Source organism: Cyprinus carpio, chromosome B3, assembly GCF_018340385.1.
Source record: "Cyprinus carpio isolate SPL01 chromosome B3, ASM1834038v1, whole genome shotgun sequence".
Taxonomy (NCBI): Eukaryota; Metazoa; Chordata; class Actinopteri; order Cypriniformes; family Cyprinidae; genus Cyprinus; species Cyprinus carpio.
The window spans coordinates 1,951,490-1,975,595 of NC_056599.1; the positions used below are offsets into that span (position 1 = coordinate 1,951,490).

General features: G+C 36.5%; 1 protein-coding gene across 1 annotated transcript in view; it reads right to left on the reverse strand.

Moving 5' to 3' along the window:
- LOC109079137 (myosin-9-like) overlaps nucleotides 1-23,429 on the reverse strand; it is a 42,526-nt gene extending 19,097 nt beyond the window's left edge. Inside the window, exons 1-13 of the mRNA XM_042719464.1 lie at nucleotides 23,210-23,429; nucleotides 10,184-10,515; nucleotides 9,305-9,461; nucleotides 6,656-6,683; nucleotides 6,467-6,564; nucleotides 5,022-5,027; nucleotides 2,512-2,594; nucleotides 2,361-2,424; nucleotides 1,956-2,054; nucleotides 1,683-1,826; nucleotides 1,502-1,597; nucleotides 503-774; nucleotides 240-413 (exon numbers count right to left, since the gene is read on the reverse strand). Of these exons, the coding sequence (XP_042575398.1) occupies nucleotides 240-413; nucleotides 503-774; nucleotides 1,502-1,597; nucleotides 1,683-1,826; nucleotides 1,956-2,054; nucleotides 2,361-2,424; nucleotides 2,512-2,594; nucleotides 5,022-5,027; nucleotides 6,467-6,564; nucleotides 6,656-6,683; nucleotides 9,305-9,461; nucleotides 10,184-10,510 (1,548 nt within the window). The 5' untranslated portion in view covers nucleotides 10,511-10,515; nucleotides 23,210-23,429. The remainder of the gene's footprint in view (nucleotides 1-239; nucleotides 414-502; nucleotides 775-1,501; nucleotides 1,598-1,682; nucleotides 1,827-1,955; nucleotides 2,055-2,360; nucleotides 2,425-2,511; nucleotides 2,595-5,021; nucleotides 5,028-6,466; nucleotides 6,565-6,655; nucleotides 6,684-9,304; nucleotides 9,462-10,183; nucleotides 10,516-23,209) is intronic.
- Between the last annotated feature and the right edge of the window lie 677 nt (nucleotides 23,430-24,106).

Genomic DNA, 24,106 nt, shown 5'->3' on the forward strand with positions numbered 1-24,106 from the left:
CTGTTCTAACTAATTTGTCTAGGATGATGTACCAGGTTAGTGTACCCCACTGGCAGATAGTCTAGCTAATCAACCATCTAAACCAGCTTTGACCTGCTAGTACCTACATCAGCAGAAGATCATGAAGACATTGTGTAAATCAAACCGGGTTTAGTATTTTTAAAACTTAAACATGAAAACAGCGCAACTAAAAGTCACGTGGATTGGTGGAGTCACACGATTGGTGGAGAGACACTAACGGGTTTCTCGATGAGGTCGATGCAGGGCTGCAGGTCGAGGCCGAAGTCGATGAAGCTCCACTCGATGCCCTCGCGCTGGTACTCCTCCTGCTCCAGGATGAACATGGTGTGGTTGAACAGCTGCTGGAGCTTCTCGTTAGTGTAGTTAATGCACAACTGCTCGAACGAGTTCAGCTGCGGAGAGGAACAGAAACACGGTTACTGCTAGGAATTGTGGGTAATCCCACTGCAAGCACCCTTGAGGTTGAAGGATTCTGCTGTACCTCAAAGATCTCAAAGCCAGCGATGTCCAGGATGCCGATGAAGGAGGCGCCCTGACGTTTGGTCTTATCCAGAGCTTTGTTGATGCGCATCACCAGCCAGCGGAACATCCTCTCGTACGTGGCTTTGGCCAGAGCCTCCACCGCAAACTCGGCCTGCTCCTGGGTCTGGGCCTTCTGCACATAGTCACGGCCCACTTTGATCCGGGGCGAGAGGATGGCACGTGCGAAATCAGCCACGTTCATGCCCATTAGATGGCACACCTTCTGGGCAGCTGGAGAAGTGAAGGGAAAGCCATTTAGGAACAGTAACTGAATACAACACAAATTGCTGGTTTACATTCTCTACATACTCAATCCAGCGTGACTAAGATGTTCTTCCAGGTCAACCTTGGCCTCATCAGTTGGTAGTCTAGCTAATTAACCATTCAGACCAGTTTGGACCAGCTAATGACAATTTCCGACCAGTCTGGACAAGCAAGTGACCATTTTGGCCAGTTTGGACCAGCTAATAACCATTTTTGACCAGTTGTACCAGCTAAAAACTCTTTTTATTATGAATCAATTTCTATGTAATTTATACAGTGAAGACTATACATTCTTTTGTTTTTATATTTGATTATTCAACTTCGGTAGTATTTCTTAAGACACGTTAAGGCTACTGTACCTGAAGAACTTAATTTCATTTAAAAAAATGTATTGCATTTGTCCTACTGTTTATTTATTTTTATTTACCAGTTTTATGTTTGCAAAAGTTTTTATTTTTGGTTCAAGGAATTTTATTTATGTACTAAGTAGATTTCTCAGGGCTGCCTTGCATTATTACAGACGACTGACTGCCAGTCATGTGTGCAATGATTGTAGTCAGCTTAAACGGCATTCCTTCGATATGAATCGAATCGTGAGGATACAAAAGATTCCTACTCCTATTGATAACATAGCTTCAGATTAACAGCACAAGGCCTGATGGACGTGTTTGTGAAGTCTTAAAGATGTGTTTACCTGTGTCATCAGGCATGGAGGCCTGGTCCGAGTGACGCTCCTTCTTAAAGGACATATTACCCAGCTGTAGCACAGATGACATGACCCTCAACAGACCTGCAGGGGGCAACACACGCAATTAAAAACCTCAAACATGTCTCAAATAACACTGTCATGTTTGAAAACGGCAGTATGTGTTCACCGATATGTTCTTCCTCAGAGAAGCCCATGATCCTCATGGCCTCCACGGTCTCCAGGTACAGGTCTCGGTCCTGCTGTCCCGGGATCGTCACGTTCCCGTTGGACAGGAACCGGTACTTACTGTAGCTCTCCAGACAGAGTTCAGCTGATGGACGAAGAAACTGACTGATTCATTTACATTCATTCATTTATAAACATATATTACTAAAATAGTAGGATAAGAATCAAAATGGTTTAGATTTAATCATGCATTAATGCAGCAAAGGACACCCACAGCGCAGTTTGTCTCCTGCGCCGGTCAGCATGTAGTAGAACATGTGGAAGGTCCTTTCTTCTTTAGCTTGACGGATTGCGCGGGACTTTTCCAACAGGTCTGACGGTCAGAATCAAGGACACACAACAGGACAGATGCACGAATATTCACAATAAGGCTTTTAACAGCCTGGGTCTTTATTAACCAGTTTCAGTTCTTACCTCATTAATTATATAAACATTTAGCAGACGATCTATGCTCACTCTATTTAGTAAACATGAAATTATTAAAAATGTCAAAAAGTGAGGACAACAGAGTTCTCTCAAACTTGTCTTGTTTTGTTTTTAAATGGAGTGTTTAATGGAATTTTCTTCTTCTTTTTCGCATTTTTAAAACCATCTCATATTAACTAGCTCATAAAGATACAGGTTTCAATGTTGGCTCCGACGATGTACCCGTTAACGTCAAAGTTGATTCTGATGAACTTGCCCTGAAACACAGAAAATACAAAAGATAAATCACATGCATTTACAGCCAGACTAATTCACGAAAAGTTTGCCATAACGGGAAGTCTTACGAATCGGGAAGAGTTGTCGTTCTTGACTGTCTTGGCGTTGCCGAAGGCTTCGAGGATGGGATTGGCCTGCAGCAGCTGCTTCTCTCAGGTTCACTTGGGTTAAAAAACACAAATATACATATGTTTTGATCATAAGACGAATCACTGTGGAGATGTTATCGTGTGTGTGTGTAAAGAGCAAAGCTCTTAAACACAACATCACAAGCTTTTTGCACACAGAAGAGCAAATAAGCTGAAACAAACACACACAAAGATAAGCACGTTCTGATCCCTCATCCCAAAACACCACAAAAGTGAGCGGCCCGTCACCTCCGAAAACATCAAACCAATGACCCCGACTCTTAAATCTGACACTCATCTCACACAAACACAACACGTTCAATCTCTTTAAAGGAATATTCCAGATTAAACACACAGCTTCTGGAGCAAGGGTTATTATCATTAACTAAAGCTGAAATTAAAGTCATGAAACATAAAACATTTTCTTTACTTGAAATAAAATAAAATATAAAAATAACTTATTTTTTTTATATTGTCAGGTTTCATTTGTTATGTGTTTTTTTTTTTTTTTTTGTTTTAGGATTAAATTTTTTATATTTTAATGTTTAATTTGTTTTTTGTTTTTTTAAAAAAAAACTTACAAAAATGACAAAAACAGACAACAAAATGACTAAAACTTTAACTAAAATTAAAACTGAAAAATAAATGAAAAAATAATAAAAATTACAATAAAACAAAATATACTGGGTTTTTTTTACATTTTAAAATTAAAACAAAACTATGGAGCCCCGAACATGACATGCAAGAAAAAATAAATAAACATTGTGCACGATTTACTAATTCGTTCCCTCGATGTACTAAAACGTGCACACAATTACTATTTCATTCCCTCGATTTGCTAAATCATGCGCACAATTTACTAATTCGTTCTCTCGATTTATAAATCATGTGCACGATCGAGGGAATGAATTAGTAAATTGTGCACATGATTTAGCCTACTATTTTTTGTCCTGCATGCCATGTGCAGGGCTCCGTACAAAACTGCTAAACAAGAAAACAAATAAAAAAATGAATATAAATGACAAAATTGCACAACAAAATTACTAAAACTTTCCAATTAAAATGAAAACAAAAAGGCAAAAACACAACAAAATTATTAAAACTTTGACAAATTAAAATTGAAAACGGCAAAATAAGACCAATTATAATAAAAAAAAATAACGAAAATGACAAACAAAATGACTAAAACTTTAACTAAAATGAAAATTTAAATAAAATGAAATAGGAAAAATTAAAATTAGTAAAATTATGACAAAAACAAAACTACTAAACTTTGACTAAAATTTATTTTAAAAACTACAATACTATATTAATGAGAATAAAATAACAGTGCCTTTCAAAATCACTTTAACTTGAGGCTCAAGTCTGTATAAAAAAGTGAAAGTAAAAAAAAAAAAAAAAATGAATGGGAATCATGTTCATGGTAAAACACTTAGAATGGGGGTTAAAAGGAGAATGTGATTCTTGAGTCCAAAATGCTTAAATACTCCAGTGTTATATACACATCTGTAAATTGTTCATTTGAGCCAAAGCTACTTTTCAAGGTGGATCTAGTGGGTGGAGATTGATCATCTCATCTACATTAATTAAACTCCACCCAAATCAATGACAACAAACGTTTAACTCGTACTGACTGTTCCTTTGCATTAAAATAAGCAGAAATATTCCCTCTTCATAACACAGAATTGATCATCATCTTGTTCAAATCATGTAATCATGAGACAGCTGCTCTGTAAACCGTTTCACATGCTCACTCTCGTAAAGTGAGGCTCATTAAACGCAGCAAAACATTCCAGCAGCGCGAGCTTCGTGTTCGCTGACGTCAACATTCCCGCCGCGGGAGGCTTGCACGGATTTCTCTGGGCGAGTGAATCAAATGCAGAAATGCACACACACACACACACACACACACACACACACACACACACACACACACACACACTTTTTTTAATTCAAACAGCATAGACCAAACCCAAACCACATGAGCGCAGAAACACAGTACAATCAGATTCACCATGGTATTCAAACACATGACAAGCGAGACTGAGAGCCGAACATCATGTTAATATGATCACGAGAGCTGGGGTGAAAATATCGAACTTTCTCAGTTTCAATTTCAACTTGTCCCAAGAAGCGATCTGTGCTGTTTCCGGGTTGATGTGTGAACTGAGTTTAGTGAAATATTATTTGTAACGTGCCTTCCATCCAATAAATCGCAATAAATTTTATGCTTTATTACTTCTGAAACGAAACAAGGTCTCAGCTTTCAAATTCTGTCAATGATTTTACGATATTCAAACATTTTAATGTGGCGCGACGGTTAGCCATAGCCGCATTTCTTCCTTTAAAAAAAACTGATTTATAATTTACCTGATTGCCTGTATATCCAAATTAATTAATATTGAATCGGAAGCCTGTGTATTGAACCAAATAATGACATTTCTCAACACCCAGCTCTAATGAATACATAAATCTCAATTTATTTTGGCAAATCTCAGTAAAAAATGTCAGGATCTGGATCATATTGAACCCCAAACAAACTGCTTTTAAACTAAATGAACCATTCAACCACTGGTTTCTGCATTCTCCACCGAAGTTAAACACATTTACAGTCAGGTTTTCAAACTGATCTCTTGTTTTTAATGCAAACTGAGCCGGTCTTTGTGATATTGATCTGGTTCTCGTGTCATGTGTCTGAATCTCTGTGCGTTCGGCTTCGTCGTTCACCCAGCAGCGGAGAGAGATAACAGTGAGACATGAATGAGACGGAGAGAGACAGATGGAGAGATGGAACTCACATGTGACAGGACCGAGCTGCTCTGTTGGTATAAAGAGAAAAACACTCAAACCATCAACTTACAGCCAAAGGCCAGATCCGGCGACCAACAGAAACATCAGGGACGGATTTGGACCCAATCCCACAAAACACTTCATTTATTTCCACAAAACACTCACAGTGTACAATGTTTCCATGAATAAGGTTCAAATGAGTACAAAAGTTTTATTAAAGCTGAACTAGTTAAGCTCAATCATTCACCCTGATTAACAAAGTTATTCTGAGAAAAGATGAAATATTTAAGTTAATCATAATTTATCAATACAAATCAAACATTGGTTGCAAACTAGACTTAATTTTGAATAAATCTTATTTCATTTTTACGTATGTTTTAATGTGTATTAAAATATATTAAAAAAGTACGCCAAAATAATTAAAAATAAATAAATGTGGTTTTAAATCTGACTGAAACTACATGCGGAAAATTGACCAAACAGGCTTTTTTATGTTTGCAATTGTAAATAAACACATTTCTGTTTTAGTTGTATTTAGTTTTTATGTATTTTACGGTATGCAAAAATATGTACGCTAATAAATCAATAAATGGTTTTGAAATCTGATATAAACTATATGTAGATATATAAATTGAAATACAAAAATAGGTACATTTATACAAAATAAAAAGAACAAACATTTAGCTTGGTTTTATTTATTTTCATTTCATGAAAGTTAAGTGCCTCTTTTCACTGAAAATATATATTTTTTAAATCTTATCTTAAAATCTTACAATTTACATGCGGGCCACGTGATGCTATATTTGGCTTGTAGCGTTACAATGGATGTCTGGCATCCTTGAAATGTCTGGGTGGATTAAACCGGACTGGGCTGTTTGTGATGCAGGACTTACAGCTTCTCTAATGGATTACCTTGTTTGTGAAATGTGTTAAAGTCCCTCCCAACCCCAAAACAACCCGCATTCCTCCGGCTCGGCCTGATCTGATAAGACCATGCGATACCAGATGAAAGCAGGCTAAATGAGGAAGCGTGACCCTCAGTCCACCGCTGATTTACATGAAGAACATCTGTGAAACCGAAAGACCGAACGGCCTCATGAACAACTAACCTGGTCTTTCTTGGTTTTGTGGGACGAGGCCACGTGGGCCAGATACTGAATGACCTTCTTGGTGTTTTCTGTCTTTCCGGCTCCAGATTCGCCCCTGAACACGCGCAAACGCACAGACATGAGATATCGGCACATCTTTAATGATAATAACATGAAACGCACACATGCAGGGTCACGTGACTCACGTGCAGAGAATCGATTGGTCCTCACGGTCTGTTGGAGGAGACAGAAATACAAAAATTAAACATTTGCACAGTGCAAACACTTTAAACACGACACGACATTCACTAGGCATTTCACTTCTGTCGTTTTAAGTATTTTGATTGATTTAATTTTATTAATTATTTATTTTTTAAGCAGGATGTATTTTATGTATCTTGAGTGAGCAGGAAATAATATTTTTATATTTTATCTTATATAGATTTTTTTTTCACTTTTATTTGATTTATTCTTTGATATTTTATTCTTGATTTTCTTTTTTTTATCTGAAAATTATATATGTTGAGTATTTTAAATGAGATTATTTGGCAGGAAATAATATTATATTATATCTTATTTTATACTTTATTTTTACTTTATTATTTAATTATTTAATTTCTGTATTAGGAGAGATTAACTGGCAGGAATTAATACTTTTTTAATTTTATTTTATAATATACATATAGTTTTTACTTTGATTTGATTTTATTTATATTCCTTTTTTATTTTATTGATTTTATTCATTTTTATTTGAAAATCAGGCTGTGAAATTAGCAGTTATCAACCTAACAGAAGTCATTTTAGAGGCAGAGAAAGTTTATGATAAATGTACAAGTATAAAAACAAACATTTCTTCTTTAGAAGAAAATGAACTGTCGACTCAAGCGTGACGAGAGCATTTAATCAACTAAGCAAGCTCAAGCTGATGGACTGTGTTAACTTTGATGTTCTCTGAAGCGTTTGTTGATCGTTTGTCATGTTGGTTAGTTGGTTTAACCAACCGAGCAGTTATTAATTCCTCCAAGCGGAAAAACGCACCACCCATTGGCTCTCAACAAACCCTTCTGAACTTCTTAAGCAGGATGAGCTCAGACCACAAAACAGGAAGTCAAAATCTGGCTTCCTGTGCCGCCCCAGTAAGATTAATGTCCTCATATTAATTAACCATTACATTTGCTAAATGGCTAATTTAAAGACAGTCTAATGACATGAAAACGCAGATCATAATAATAAATGAACAAATTTTTATTTTTTTTAATTGGGATTTATTTATTTATTTTTAGATCACTTTTACAGAAATTAATACTTTTGTTTAGCAAAGATGCATTAAATTGATTAAAAGGGACAGTAAAGAGATTAATATTGTTACTAAAGATTCCTATTTAAAATAAATTATGTTCTTTTGAACTTTCTATTCATCAAAGAATCCTGAAAAATAAAACTTTGATAATAATCAACAATTTTGAACTGTATTTTAATCAAATAAATACAGGCAGCCTTGAACAGAAGAGACTTCTCAACTTTAATACGAAGTGTTAAAAGGTTTCATCACATCACTAAGCCCAAATCAGAACAATACATTTCTTGGAAAACATCCTTTAAAATATTCTATCCAAAACAAGGCCCCTGAAGACGATTAAACCTGTTCGAGACGCCGAGCGCAGGAGAAACGGCTCTGATCATGTTTGAACATGAGCTGCTGTCAGACTGTAAGAGCAGCGGTTACAGCGGGGCAGAGTCTCGCTGCGGGAGGCCTGCGGAGGAATTAAAGCCTGATGGGGGGAGGTCTCGCTGAACACAAATCAGCTCCGGACGGCGCCACGGGACAAACGCTCAACCAGAAAAACACACGCTTATGAACCCTTATTGTGTGAGGGGTTGTGCAACAACAATCAAATCAAGATTTTCACTCCAGATTTATTTGTATGAATAAAGTTGAACCCACACAACAAACAAACAAACTCATTTTGATTTGGCATGTGGATTCAAGCAAACTTAAAGAAACCAGTATATGCTGTAATTTTTCTTTTGGATTTCGGACCTTAAGCCTCATTTTTCTTGAAATTTGTTTTGGCATGTGGATTTTAACGATATATATTTTTGAATCAACAGACCCGACAAATCACAACATATTATTAGAATTTTTCTGTGGCCTAATTTTAAACATTCCTTTTTAAAAAGAATTCGAACTGAGATAATAAACAGGGCGTAGAATTGCAATTCAAATCTGAATTTAAGAAAGTAAAATTAAAATGAAATTAATATAGCGGATGTAAGTGTAGTTTTTAATATTCATTATATTAAAATATTTATTTTATTATTTTAATTTCATTTTTAGATCACCTAAAAAATTATAATTTAAAAAATAATTTAATTGTATTTTTATTATTATAGTTCTACGACAAAAAAAAAAGTAAAGAAATTTTTCTTCAGTAAAGTTTTTTTTTCTTTTGGAACATTAAGTCACCTATTTCTAGAGATTGGATTTAATGTGTAGATTACACTTTGTTTGCAATATTGCTATTTTTGAATTAACAAAACTGACAAATTAAATGCATAAACTGGCACAGAGCGTCTTCTTGTGTTTATAAACATTTTTTTCATGCTTGTTTATTATTCTGACAGCAGAGAAAAGCTGATAAAATCTATTTACATTTCAAGACATAAATGTGCATAATTAGTCTAAATTAATGGCGTAATTATTTACATTTTCTCTGTGTTGGAGTAATGAAATGACTATTGAGCAACTGCTGAATTTCTTTCAGTTGCAGTTCAGTCAATTCCTCTTCCTGTCATTCAAACGCTGCATCCTGTGGGACGAGTGTGTGTGTGTGTGTGTGTGTGTGTGTGTGTACCCTGCATCATGCTCCTGTAGGCCGTGTCTGTGATGGCGTAGATGTGTGGTGGCATCTCATGTCGTTTCTTGCCCTTGTACATGTCCACGATCTCCTCTGAGTAGATGGGCAGGTTCTTGTAGGGGTTGATGACCACACAGAACAGACCCGAATACGTCTGTGGAGAACAGAGACAGTCAGTCACAACCAGACCACACACACACACACATCAGCATTCAAAGTTTGTGCTCAAAGTCTTTCCTGCTCACCAAGTGAAATAGTGAAATATTATTACAATTTAAAATAATTTTTCTTTTCTAAATTTAAAAAAAACAGCATTTATTTGAAATAGAAGTCTTTTTTTAACATTATGCATGTCTTTACTGTCACTTTTGATCAACATAATGCATCCTTGATGAATAAAAGTATTAAACCTGGAGGTTTGGGATCCAGCGCGGTTTACAGTTGTTCTGAAACTAATCTGGCCTGATTATCATATGTGAACCACACCTGATGAGCATGAAATCTGGACCTTCAGAACTACACAGGACATCATTAACTTACTAAATATGTTGGATTTAGCTAATAATGTTGAATTTGTCTATCGCAACTTAATGCAGCTCTCACTGCAGAAAGCACACGTATCACGTTGCATCTCTTGTGATTAATATTTTCAATGTGAAACCACAAGAACACAAAAAACGTGAAGTGAAAACGTTCAACTGTTGATGTGTTCTCCTCCTGAATGGTTGATCTAGATACTGTGGTAAACCGGTTGAGCTATTCTAAAATGTTTTTGCCGGACAATGCTAGTGTGCTCTAGACTGTTGCTAGGGTCATTGCTAAGCAGTTGCCGTGGTAACCAGGTTCCGCTGGCAAACTGCGCTTGCTCAGACTCACGTATATGAGGCCGGAGTAGTATCTCTCCTTCAGGTTGTGCAGCACGGACGCCTCGTTCAGGCAGGTGAGCTCGGCCATGTCCTCCACCTTGCTGAACTTGGGCGGGTTCATCTTCTGGATGTCGTCCTTGTTGACCCGCACTTTCTTCCCGGAGTCGGCCAGCTCCACCACCACCTCATCGCCGTGCTCCTCCTTCACCGAGCTGGCCTCGAACCCCAGCCGCTCCGACGGCACCCATACCAGCTTCTTGGTGGCCCAGTCGGCCTGCGCCAGCGGGTTGTTGACCAGGTTGCGGTCCACGTACAGGAACTTGTCGGCGTCCGACATGGTTGCTGGAGGCGAGAGAGAAGAGAAGAGAGAGCAGGACATTACGGGTCAGAGAAATGATTGTTTATTGACCATTAATATACACACAAACTTCACAGAAATGCACAGTGTTTATTTCAAACCCTGACCAGCAGAATAAACAAGAAATTGCAAAAATAGAAGATTACATAATTATTTTTTAATAAATGTCCTTGTTATTTTATGCATGCTGTTCTAGACAAAAATGTGTTTATGATGTCTGAGAATGTTTATAAATTTTCTGTTAATGTAACTTAGGTTGGACCATTGCAAAAAGGCCATTGAGGACATTGGTATTGCTATATGGTTGCTAGGGTGTTACGTGCATCTTAGCCTATTGCTATTGGTTTCTAGGGCCTAGAAGATCTCTAATGTCAGAGTTCAGCATCTTAAATAAACAGCAGCTGAAGAGGCTCTTCACATCATGCTAACAACCGAGAGTGGACGAGAAACAGATCTACAACAGAGTCCTTCACTGCTGTTCTTGATCTTCTTACACAAGTCCTCAGGAATGCTGGGTCTGTAAGGCCCGTCCAAACACATGTTAGGTCAGCAGCTCATAAAACACAGCAAACTTCAGGAAGGTGAGCTCACGCTGCTGGCGGCCACATGAAATGACAGCACCGCTCATCAACGCATCTAAAAAAAAAAAAAAAATTGGAGTTGTTAACACGGTGTGTGTGGGGTTTTTTTTTTTATGCGGTCGGCCCAAACACATTGCTGAGTATACCATTCAGAGACATGTTTAGACAACGGCGAGCTTGTTTAAACTACGTGTCAGAGAGCAGCGGGTCTCCGGCGGGTCACAGGCCTGTTCGGATCACAGACAGCAGGGAAAACAATGCGAAATGCAAATAAAACAACGCAACTAGCCATATAACCTCACAGAGTTAGTATAATACAATAAATAAAAGAGAAAACACTTCACATTCCTTGTACATTTACATCTATTCATTTCCATGTATTCCTTATTCAGAGTGACTCAGAAACAATAAATGTGACAAAGCGGTTTACTTGTTACGCGTTACCCCCAACACTGCATCCAGTAGAATCTAATCAGATCAGACAGATGAAACATGGGCAGGTTGCGTAACGCCCTCATCCTCCAATAACCAAAACAATTTTGTATGATAAACAATAGTGCGAGTGACTCTAGGTGGTTTGGATCTGGCGGTGTTGACGAAAGAAGGAACCCGTCAGGTGGGTGAACTCACGCAGGTGTCAGGTTAGAGCAGCTCAGTGCAGTTGCCCAGGGACACAAACAATCACCGAGCTCAACACTGCAAGCCCAAACAGGCACAGGATGGCCGGCAGCGGTTCCCACACTCCACTGCATCTCAAAGTGTTTGAGCTACAGGAGAGGGAGGGACACAACAGGTCTTACCAGGTAATACAAACACACATGAATGCGAGCGGCTCCAATGGACATTCCAGAAAACACCTTCTGCGCTTGACATTTTTTGCCACTTATTTAGCGACGAGGAACAAGAGATTATGGGCAAAATTGATGGGAACAAGCCTGGAAATGACTAAAAGTTTCCCAAACACTCTAGCATTGGTGGTGGGCCAAACTGAATTTAAAAAGATTAACATTCGGAACATTCAGAAATTTAGAACTTTCTGCACATTCCAGACCTGGAATCACAAATTTTTTTAATTCCGTGATATTTCCTGGTTAGAATGGACCAGCAAAAAAGAGGTTCCTGTGATAGCGGCACACAGTTTCCTGTGACTCCGTGGCGTTTCTCTGTGCCCAGGGAACTGGTTTGGGTGGTTAGTGATTTACAGCGGCACACTCCATTGAGTCTGTCAGGCCCATGAGTTATTTTAGTGCTTGACTCTCTTCCACACCCTGAGCAAGAAACAGATTCCCACATGGGAGGAGTTTGGCTGATCCAGATTCAAAAGAGGCGATCTAGTATATCTGTGATGGCAGGCACTCATATGTTGAGCTGGTAGTTTAACAGCCGTGACCAGTGCTGATATCTAGAGAGCAGGTGACTGATATAAAGCCAGTTTATGACATAACGCTTGAGAAAAACCATTTCGGCAAGGACCGTAAACTTTGGTCATTTTGAGATGATCTAAACTATGGAAGCCCGTTTCCACCACTGAATAAAAAGTAAAAAAAAAAAAGGTTATAGCAACTTTTTAGCTCACAATTCTGACTTTTTACACAGAATTGAGAGATATAAAGTCACAACTGCGAGAGAAAAACTCACAATTCTGACGTTTTTCTTGCAATTGCGGTTTAAAGTACAATTTAGCGGGGGGGCTGATATGTTCTCAGAATTGTGACTTTATGTCTCACAATTGCGAGTTTGTAGCACGCAATTCTGAAGTCATTAAAAGTCACAATTACCTATTTTATTTTTTATTCAGTGGCTTCCATACCAACAGCCCGGTCAATTAATAACACATTCGGCTGTAGATTTTGGAACATGTCTGTTGACCGGCCGCTTGGTCCCAAAACTGATAAATAATGGTAAATTAACCAGTATTGGTGGAGGCTGTGTGTGGAAAAAACCCTTGAGAAAACACATCTGCAACACTAGCGCCTAAACAGCAGACAGCCAGCGACACGACCGCTGGGCCGTTCTTATGACCCCGAACAGCTGCGCCCCATCAGACAGACACTACATGCATCTCCTGGGAATATATTTTTAGGAGTCAGGAGTTAAAAATTATGCAATCATAAATGCGGAATTTTAAACCAATGCAACAAAACGAACAGCAGGATGAACATTAGCTGTGCAACTGAGCCAAGAATGATGGGAAATGTAGTTTTTAGCACCCATAAACCAGCGTGGAGGAGTGTTTTCTCGCAAAATGCTTTCAAACTGTGCGGTTGATATTTATCTGCTTACCCTGTGATTCTGTAATGACAGACGTGAGTTTGCATGGTTAATGTTTTCCACAGTTATAACATGTGGTGTCGTTCATCTCGTAAATACGGTCATTAGTCGCTCTTGTGCTCGACCACCCATCGGCGCTCCAGCGTCCAGCGTATTTATCAGCTTATCAAAGAGAGCTTGACTTATCCCCCCCCACCCCCAATTTCTTTCCCTTTTCCTTTAACTTCATGCTGTTTTTTTCCAGAACTGGATGAACGGTCCGTCTAAAGAATGCGCCGCACACAAACCACAAGCACTCTCTTAATACTCCAATCAGAGTGTGCGGTTTTATCCAATTTGGTCCATTTTAACACATTCATGTAGCTAAATGACATGTTCCCAAGAAAATGCAGTTCATAATTTAGTTTTGTTTGATTTATTTGCTGTTCTAGCTACAACTAAATGGCATTTATATACTTTATATTTGGATTATTGTGTGAAACGTTCAACACATTTCTATTAATATTCTATTCTACTACATTAATAATCGGATTATTGAAGATATATTGGCTGTATCATGCACTTAGATCATGCACCAACAATTGATTATTATACAGCATCATCTGATGATACAAGCATATGAGCACTTACATTACACAATATTTAATCAATTTTCTACAAAATATTTCAAATAGACATCGCATTATCCATCGACAATGGATTTCCACATCAAAATCACATTTAGACACTTCCAAAAATCTTTTTTTAATAAGATTTGATGTTTTTTTTTGTTGTTTTTTTTGCTGTTCTGACTACAACTACATGTACTTTATATTTATACACTTTATATTTGGATTTAGATATGCAAAATAAAAAAAAAAATCAGATTTCAGTCCATTTTTTTTCTGATTATGTTTTGATTAAATGCATCTTTCGTAAGCATACGAAAAATCATGAAGCAGGACAGTTAACGCCACATTTCTCAGGCGTAAAGGGAAATGGCTGAAATCACTGAGTGTCTGATAAGGGCAGTAAAGAGGTGTAAAAACATGAGCATGAAGCTCGTTCGAGAGGAGATGAGGTTGACACAGATGCGTCTGACACACTTGAGTCTCCTGCTACTTCTTTGAGTCTAATTTTAAACGTCCGTCTCAAGACTTCCTTCCCAACAGCAAACGCTCTTCAGGTCCAGCGCCACAAAACCCTTCCTGACTCTGAGTCTGAACCGAGTATATGAGTGAATCGGACAAAGAGCACATTTCCCTCAACAATCTGCTAATTATATGCAAGCAGAAGCTTGTCTTAGGACCATTAGGATGTTTTGCGTTGTGAGATTATGATCATAACTGTACTGAACCCACACGCTGAGCTGTTTTGTTAGGAATTCTCGTTATTCTAGGTAATGCTAGTAAAATAATAATATACAGTCATTCATTTAAATGACCACATTAAAGCCATAATGTGCAAATCATATATCATCTTTTCAGATGAATATACATTGAAAGAGTTTGTGTCAAAAACAATAACAAAAACAAACATTAATGCCAACTATCTCTGATATTTCTAAAAAATAATAATAATACATAATAATATTTTCATATTACTATATTAAGTATAATAATAAATAATGTTTTAATAATAAAAAATTGCATATTTATGTTAATGTGTTTATTAAATACATTCTCATTAATTCATTATTTAATTTCAATAGTAAATGTAAATTAATTTAATAATATATAATTTCGCTATTTTTATAATATATTTTAATTAAATATATGAATTTATCAATTAATAATATGTACTGATTTATTATTAATACATTTACATTGTTTTATTTTTTAAATGAGTGTAAATTAATGTAATAATAAATAAATTATTTATTTAATTTATAATTAAAAAAAAATATCTATTACAAATATGTATCAATAATATATTAACATTATTTTTTTAATTTAAATAACATATTTAAACTAATTTAACAATATATAATTAGTTTATCATTTATAATTTAATTTATAATTAATTTATCTATGAATATGCATTTTATTAATAACCACTATTACTAATAATAATAATGACATAAATATCTTACATGATAAACATAAATATGTATAATATTATTATACCAATAAATGAATAAAATCCTTTTTTGGACTTTTTTTTTTTTTTAGATTATAGTCTTAATAGTCCTTCAGTTCTTCATGCAATTAACATATAACAGTTTTTCTTTTAATTTTGAGGTGAAATATGACTCACGAAGCACCAAAACAAAGATGTGTTTCTAAAAAGTCATTTGGTGAAAATAAACAAGTCTCTGTTTGACATCAGACTGTAAAAATCTCTTTCTGCAAGTGTTGTTTCACGATTAAATGTTCTTTAGCACAGAGAGAGATGCAGGAGTGATGCAATCTAATCCAGACCACATTGGTCTGAGGATCACTGCGTTCTGACTGAAGGTCTCTGAGGAAAAACACAGGATTGTGGGAAATCTCGCAAATGCTCCAGTTACCACTTAAAATATAACACAATGTTCTGCTTTCCATATTTGGATGAAACCGTGTGTGTGTGTGTGTGTGTGTTTCTGCTGACGACATCATAATATGACACACGACCCTGCTGAATCCCTCCAGCCAATCAGACCACAGCGGCTCATATTTACATATGAAACAGCCACACCCATCTGGCCCCACCCTGATTTCCTTCCTGTGTGTGTCAGCCTCAGACAGAGAAGGTCACTCTAGAATCAGTCTGGTTTCATGTTTTAATGCTCCCCGGTTATTATATGTATGAATACAGTTTCTGCTTGTGGAATGTATGACGGGCGAGTTATGACTTTATGAGAGTCTCATAAATGTGAGTGGGTCATAAAGTGCTTTGTATCTAATTTTATAACTGTTCCACTGAACTATGAAAAAAATCACCTTTAATAATGAATATGATTTATCCTCAGAATTGCTAACTGGGTTTCACTCGTGACTCATAATCATAATTAATTTCTGTGTAAAATTTTTTTTTTTTTTTTATGAACAGTTACATAGCAATTAATTTAGCCTGTGAGGCACAATAATGCGGTCGCACATTAGGGTTCACGTCCCTGATTAGAGGATATCAGAGGATGCTGGGAAATGTGAAAAGATGTAAACAAATAAAGGAAATGACAGAGAATGAAAAGCATTCACCATCTGAGAGCGGGACACTGAACTCCTGCTCGAGATCAGCTGAAAGTGTAATATCAGCTCATCTCTGACTGCTGGAAGTAAATATTTATGAGTGTTTCTAACAGTAAATGCCCATCTGCTGGTTTCGCGTCTGATCTCGCTCAGCTTATCTGCGTTGATGACACCACGCCCAATACATTCAAACTCAAAGTCCAGCTGTAAACGGACCCTGACCTGTCCCGCCCGTCCGTCCAAACTGCCCCGTCCCGCCTCAGGAGCTTCTGATGAAGCACATACACATGCTTCCCAAAGGTACACTACAGTCGAGCTGAATGAATCTGTGAACAAACAGCTAAAATACAGCTCACTACTAGCACCACTTACTAATCAGTTTTGATACTAACTATGTTTATATTTACGGTATAGATTATTAGATATTTTAGAAATAATTATAATTAAATTAATTAATATTTTTAATTATTTAAACTAACATAACATATTAATAAACATTTAAACAATTGTATTAATTAAATATTAATTAATTACAAAATAAATTATAAATGTCTTAGTGCTTATTATGTTTATTATTTATGTATTTTAGAAATATTAAATAATTTCTAAATTTGATTCAGTGTTGAATTTGATTATTGATAATTTTTTATATTTATATTTTATATAATATACATTTATTTTTACAATTATAAATGTATTGTGTATTTTATCATTATTAAATAAATGTTATAAAAAAACACATGAAATTATACATATAAATGTTAAGTTACAATAAATACATAAATGATTTAATTTAATATTATTTGAACAAAAACAACTAAATGATTAATCATTTTATTAAATATTATTAATAAATAAATGCCATTAAGTGGAACACAAAAGATAATTTTTCAAAGAGCGTCTCAGTGCTAATTTTGTTTATTGTTTGTGTTACTTGTTAAATATATTTTATATTTTTTTTGTATATACATTTTAAAAATATCAGATTATTTCTAAATGTAATTCAGTGTTAAATAATTAGATTTTTAAATTATTAAACTAATGACCATTAAAGATCATTAATAAATGAATAAAATGAAATAAAATCAATTTTCTATATTAATTATATTATATTATATTATATTATATTATATTATATTATATTATATTATATTATATTATATTATATTATATTATATTATATTATATTATATTATATATACACACACACACACATATATATTTATATATGCACACTGACTTAGTAATTAGTTCGAGACAAAACCAGCCAGCAATAATCAACACAAAACCCCCTGATCTGGCTTCAGGAAACATCCTGAAGAAATCGGGATTTTCCTAGTGAAGACAGATGAGCTTATTCCTGTAACAGGAAGTGATATCATGTCCCTGGCAATGGGCCGATCAGCAGGAGGAATGAGTCTGCAGTGCATCATAATGCAGTCATGCAGCAAATCGTGCGATAAACACGACGACCGACACGGATGGAGAAGTACTGCAAACAATCAGGACGTGGCTCTTTATGTTTGTCTGGATATGAGCTCTCGTTCACTCACTTCCTGTCATTGTTGTGTTCTCCTGCAGCACAGGTGCACTATGGGAAAGGCTGGTCAACAGGATAGAAAGAAAGCCAAAAAGGAGAAGAAGGATGAAGAGAACCGTTTTGGACACTCCTGAAAAATCACGTCCAAACAGCAGTGGAGTAAAAGTGAGGAACGGGCGGCAAACACTTCCTGTTCGTCTGATTCAAATGAAAAAAAAAAAAAGATTTGAAAATCAAGACAAAAGTACAGGAATCTGAAATTGAAGGGATATTTCAGCTAAAAACGTCCATTCTGTTAGAATTTATTCAGCTTCACGTCATTCCAAACCCTTACTTTTATAAAGACATGTAATATTTTCTGACTGACATTCTTTGAAATATCTTCCTTTGTGTTCCACTTAAATTATGAATAATATTTAATGATTTAATTAGTGAAATTATTTAATTATGCATTTATTGTTTTAATTATAATTTAAACTAAAGTGTTCATGGAATTCAAAATATTTAATATTTTTATTTACAATTTATTTAAATTTTTATTTTTTTATGACATGTATTTATTGATATTAATAATGCAATAAAATACATTATACAAATTATATAATAATACAAGTTTATGATAAATATAAAAATATATCAAATATATTACTTAATAAAATAATCAAATTTTCAACATGACTCTTTGACGTAATAACCATAAATAGTAAACATAAATAACTAATTTTTAATTCTTCAAAATATTTTATTCCATGCTCCACTGAACAATCGTGCATTTAATATTAATAAATGTACATTAACTGTATATTAACTTATTTTTTAATTTATCAAACGTAATTGTATATTTATTTCATTTAATAAAATATTTATCATTTAATTTATCAATAATATTTAATAAAAATAAATGTAAATTTATAAAACAGAACAATTCATAAATTAATCAAATGATTCAGCATGACTCTCTGACACTGAATTCCTGCACCCCTGCCTCAAATGATCTCTGCCATTTCAAAAATAAATTAATTAATAAAACATTATAATAATAAATAACCATAAATTATAAACAATAAACATTCTTCTGGATAACTTGTTTTGTATTCTAAGAAAGAAAGAAAGCGACATGAGGCTGAATAAATGATCATTTAAAGCTTAACTCTCCCTTTAATGAGCGCCGCATCCCATAATGCACTACGAATGATGTCATCACATAAAACAAGGACAACAATGCTCTAAGGAGGGAGACAATGGGATTTAGACTTCCAGAGTCTGACTGCTGAAAACACAGAGTAAGACAGAACGAGACGAGAGGAAGATCGGAGCGCAGGTGAATGACTTCATACCGATCGCAGACGCTATTATCAGACCTGAGCGTCACCTCATTCACAGGACATGCACTGGCACATCAAACCCTACTTTACCCACAATGCCGCGGGGCTCTGAGTGAATAAACAGCACCTGGAGCTGGATACAGTGCTGCAGGTCCACACCTGTCGATCGCACAGCGTGAGATTAACATCTATCCCCACATCTGATCCCACAGCCGCTGGGAGAAACGTCTGCTCTCACAAAACACTCATTAAACACACAAGTCTCCTGAGGACAGCGCATGCAGAAAAGATCGCGGTGAAAGATGACGAAACGACCGAAAAAAAGACACAACAGCCTACAGATATTTAGTTCATCACAATTAGTGTTACGTATAAATGCAACTGTGCTTGCTGATTATATACATGACACTATTTTATACTTGATTAATAATTTATTTATTTACTAATAATGTTATTCATAATACTGAAATATATAAATTAAACATAATTAATAATCAAATGTTTCAACACTCAAATTTATAAATAATCTGTTTATAAAAAATGATTTGTGTTCCACATCTATCTATCTATTCTTTTGTGTTCCACTTAAGAAAGTCATTTAGTAATAATGTCATTATTTAATTTTTTTAATTACTTATTTATTATTGCATTTAAATTAGCATTTTAAATATATATTAATTTAACATAATCCAATAATACCTATAATATTTTATAATTGAATGTATTTATAATATTCATTTATTAATAAAAAATAAAAAAATACAAATTTATGAATTTGACTCCTCTGTTTTAGATGAGCAGAAATTCATTGTCAGAGAGCCATGATGAAATAATTTATTTTATTAATTATTATATTTAATACAGTATATTTTTATATTTATTATTATAATTGTATATGTATTATTGTATGCTACTGTTATTAAATAAATGTTGCAAATAAATTTAATTCAAATATTATTCATTCAAAATATATTATTTAAATTAAATGTAGAAATACACCAATAATTAAATATAATTAATTTCATTAAATATTATTAATAAATAAATGACTTCTTCAGTGGAACACAAGAAGATTTTTATACTTTTTATATCAGATGTTATATATATGTTTATTGATCACTGTTGTTTATTTATGATATTGCTGTCGTGACTGTTTTATAAAAGCAAGTAACTCTAAACCCCTTTAAAGTGATTTTAAGTGCATTAAAACCCTTTGCACACGATTAAAATCACTGTAACGCATGACTTCTTTCTTTATTCTACTCTGAAAGCACACAGTTAAGCAAAAACTGTTTGAAAAAACATGTGAAATGGTACACTGGAAAATACACAATTTTCACTCAGAAAAGAACAGTAAATGTCACAAATAACTGCAAAGAAATGGCAAATAACACTTCGCATTAAAGGTAAAATTTGGACGTTTAAAGACTGAAACAGTGTTTTCTTGGAAAACATACTCAAACAATCTGTTTTTACTACAACTTTGAAAGTTTAGAAATACATTTTGCCGTTGTTTTGCATTTTGTAAACCAATTTTATTCCAAAATGCCCCGTCTGATGAAATAATGGGACAAAACAAGAGATAAAATGGTGGTTGGTGCTCCCAGCTCATTCAAACTCTGTGAGTTGCGAAATCGTAATTACGAAATCTGATGCGTTCGAGTCACTTTGCTCAACTTATAAAGCTGCTGTAAACTAAGGCCTCGTCCACACGGAGACGTGTTTCACTGTATACACATAAATTTCGTATCGTATAGGCGTTTCGATCACACAGATCCGCCGTTTTGGGAGAGTGAAACCCATATTTTTTTTAAACAGGGTCCTAGAGTGAATAAATCTGAAAACGCCGCCCTTGTGTTTTCGTGTGGACGGCGAATCCGTATATTTTCTGAAACGATGACGTCATCACCCCATGTCTCGCCCCTCGTCAGACACCGCTACGTCACGTAACCACAACAAAAACATGAACAAACACTGAACGATTGTCTTTTTATTAACTAACATTAACACAGATTAATAAATGTATTGTTCCATGTTCGTTTGTATACCGCGCGCAAGGTTTATGCGCATAGTCCAAGTCTTCTCCATTTATAGTGTATCTCTGAGGCAGAATTACAGCGCCTCATGCTGGTCTGGCATGTACACTGCATCGTTTTGTGGTTTCGTGTGGACACAGATATTTCTTGGGACGAGGGGAAAAAATTGATTGGATCTGGAAAGCTCTGGCTTCGTGTGGACGTAGCCTAAATTGTTGTATATTTTTTGCAAGGGTACAACACTATCGTATTTTATGCATGCGACTTAGCTAATTTTATTGACAAAAATGACCGTCAACTACAGACGTCGCTTCCATTGCTTCCGCCATGTTTTCTCACTGACACGCCCCCAACTAGGAAACTCAGGGCTCAAAATTACGATATTGAGGTTACGTTAAACCGTGGTTAAGTAAACCTGGTCTTTGTGACGTGTCTGGGACGCACCAGTACTGTGCACAGGACGAATGCTGCAGAAAATCCCAACCATAAGCGGTGTGTGCTGGGATTAACAAACGAGAACAACTAAAACAAAACCCAGAATAAGACCAGCATGTGCTTTTAATGGGTCACAGCGTCCTAGACACACACTCGCTTGCAGGAAACCAGGTCACACACACACACACACTGCCCAGGTGTCTACTGCGGATGTCTAAGAAAGTGAAAGTGGTTAGTCTATGTTCACACACCAGCAGTATTTGCTCGTTAGCACCCCGTTAATAACTTACACACAAGTATCATGATGACCAACACACTCATATCGGTGTGAATGAGGTCACATGGATCAGACAGACTTGTGTTGTGCGTGATTTTAAACCACAACAAATCACAACCAGATCAGTCCATGGCGCTGACGTCACCGCGCGAGCTAGCTGTCAATCACTCAACGACTGACATCCTGTTCATTTTCCTGTCATTGTGCAAATAATCAAGTAATGAGCCAAAAAGTGGAGCGCCCGAGATTTCTGAGAGCTTTATCGAGAGTCTTCTTAAAGTACAACACAAACTAATTTATTTTTAACACTGTACACTGTACATGGCTGCAACGTCGGCCACGCGCCGAGGAATACGAGCTCGAGCAGCGCGCTCCCGGACAACCGTGTGCGCGCTTTACATATATATTAACTTATCTAGGTTTCCTGCAACCTCTGAAGAATGTTATGCAGTTGTAAAAAGCGGGTACAGATGCGCGAGCCCGGATACAGAACTTTGGGAGCGCGCACGTTTGTTGCGCCGCTAGCTTGCAAAAACTCCCTAAAAGTGACAGGCGCTACGTTTACCTCTGTCCACGCGCATTTTTCTAATCGTGTAAAGCCCTCGCGAACTGGGGTTTGTCCTAAAGCACGGGCGGAACCACAAACGCGCCTCTCGGCCCAGTTTAGCGCGAGCAATGACGTGATGAGCGCCCGGGAAACGTCGCTCGTCTGGAGACGCGCACAGTGACATCATGCTCACCTCGCGCTGCATCCTACTCTGCGCGAATGACGTTTTTGTGTAACGTACCGCAGACCCCTTTCTAGGCCCGCGCGAGCCGGTGTTTCTGAACGCGAGCACTTCCTGAAACTCGCCGCTAGCTCGTTCTCGCCGATCGGACGCGTCACAGGTTATCGGTGCCCCGTTCGCGAGCTATAACAATGAAGCGTTGCGATTTCACGCACAGAAGTTTGAAAGTGCGGCGAGATCAGGTCGCGTCAGTGAGTCCCAGCCTCGCTTCCTGCTGCTCTTTCAGCGCCGTGGAGCCGGTGCCGTGCGGCTGCTGTCCGTTAACGTTAACGTTACCTGCTGATCAGATGCAGACGCTCGGAGCTCGGTTTGTCAGAAACTCCTGGGACTCAGTGTGGATCCGTGTCGCTGCGCTTCAGATTTCCTCTTTCAATCCACAGAAACTGCGCACAAGTTCGCTGCCTTCGCCTCGCTTTTCTCTTTTTTTTCCTCCTTTCTTTCTCTTCCCTCCCTCTTCCACTCGGTAGTTGAACTCCGTCCTGCAGTAATGGTTCGGGGTGCGGTCCCGGTGGGGCGGAGTCTGTGCCGCGCGTCACCGCCCATCGCCCCGATCCTCCGCCAATCACAGCCGCTCGCTCTGCATTCCCGAGCGCCTCGGCCAATCACGAGCGATGTGTGGGCGTGTCGAAGCGGTAAAGTTCGCGTCACAGGGTGAACTTGAAATAGTTGGGCAGGAGGGTCTCATATGTGTGTTTAATGTCAGAGGTATGTGCGGGTCCTGTGCGTTTGTGACCATATAAGTCGCCGGACCGTGTTTACACACACACACACACACAGAGGAATGTCTGGAATCAGGAAATTTCTTCACACTTTCTTTTAATAAATAATGCGTGTGATGACATGCATTCCACAATATGACAAGTTTATTTTTATTTTTTTACATTTCCATTAAAATATTTGTTTACATAGTTTATTTAACTACTTTAAAGTTTATTTTAGTATAATCACAGACCTTCTGTAAATATCTGTCTAGCTATCGTTCTATCTATCTATCTATCTATCTATCTATCTGACCTGTTCTATCTATCTATATATTGTTCTATCTATCTGTCTGTCTATCTATCTATCTATCTATCTATCTATCTATCTATCTATCTATCTATCTGTAGTTCTATCTATCTATCTGTAGTTCTATCTATCTATCTACCTATCGTTAAATCTATCTATCTATCT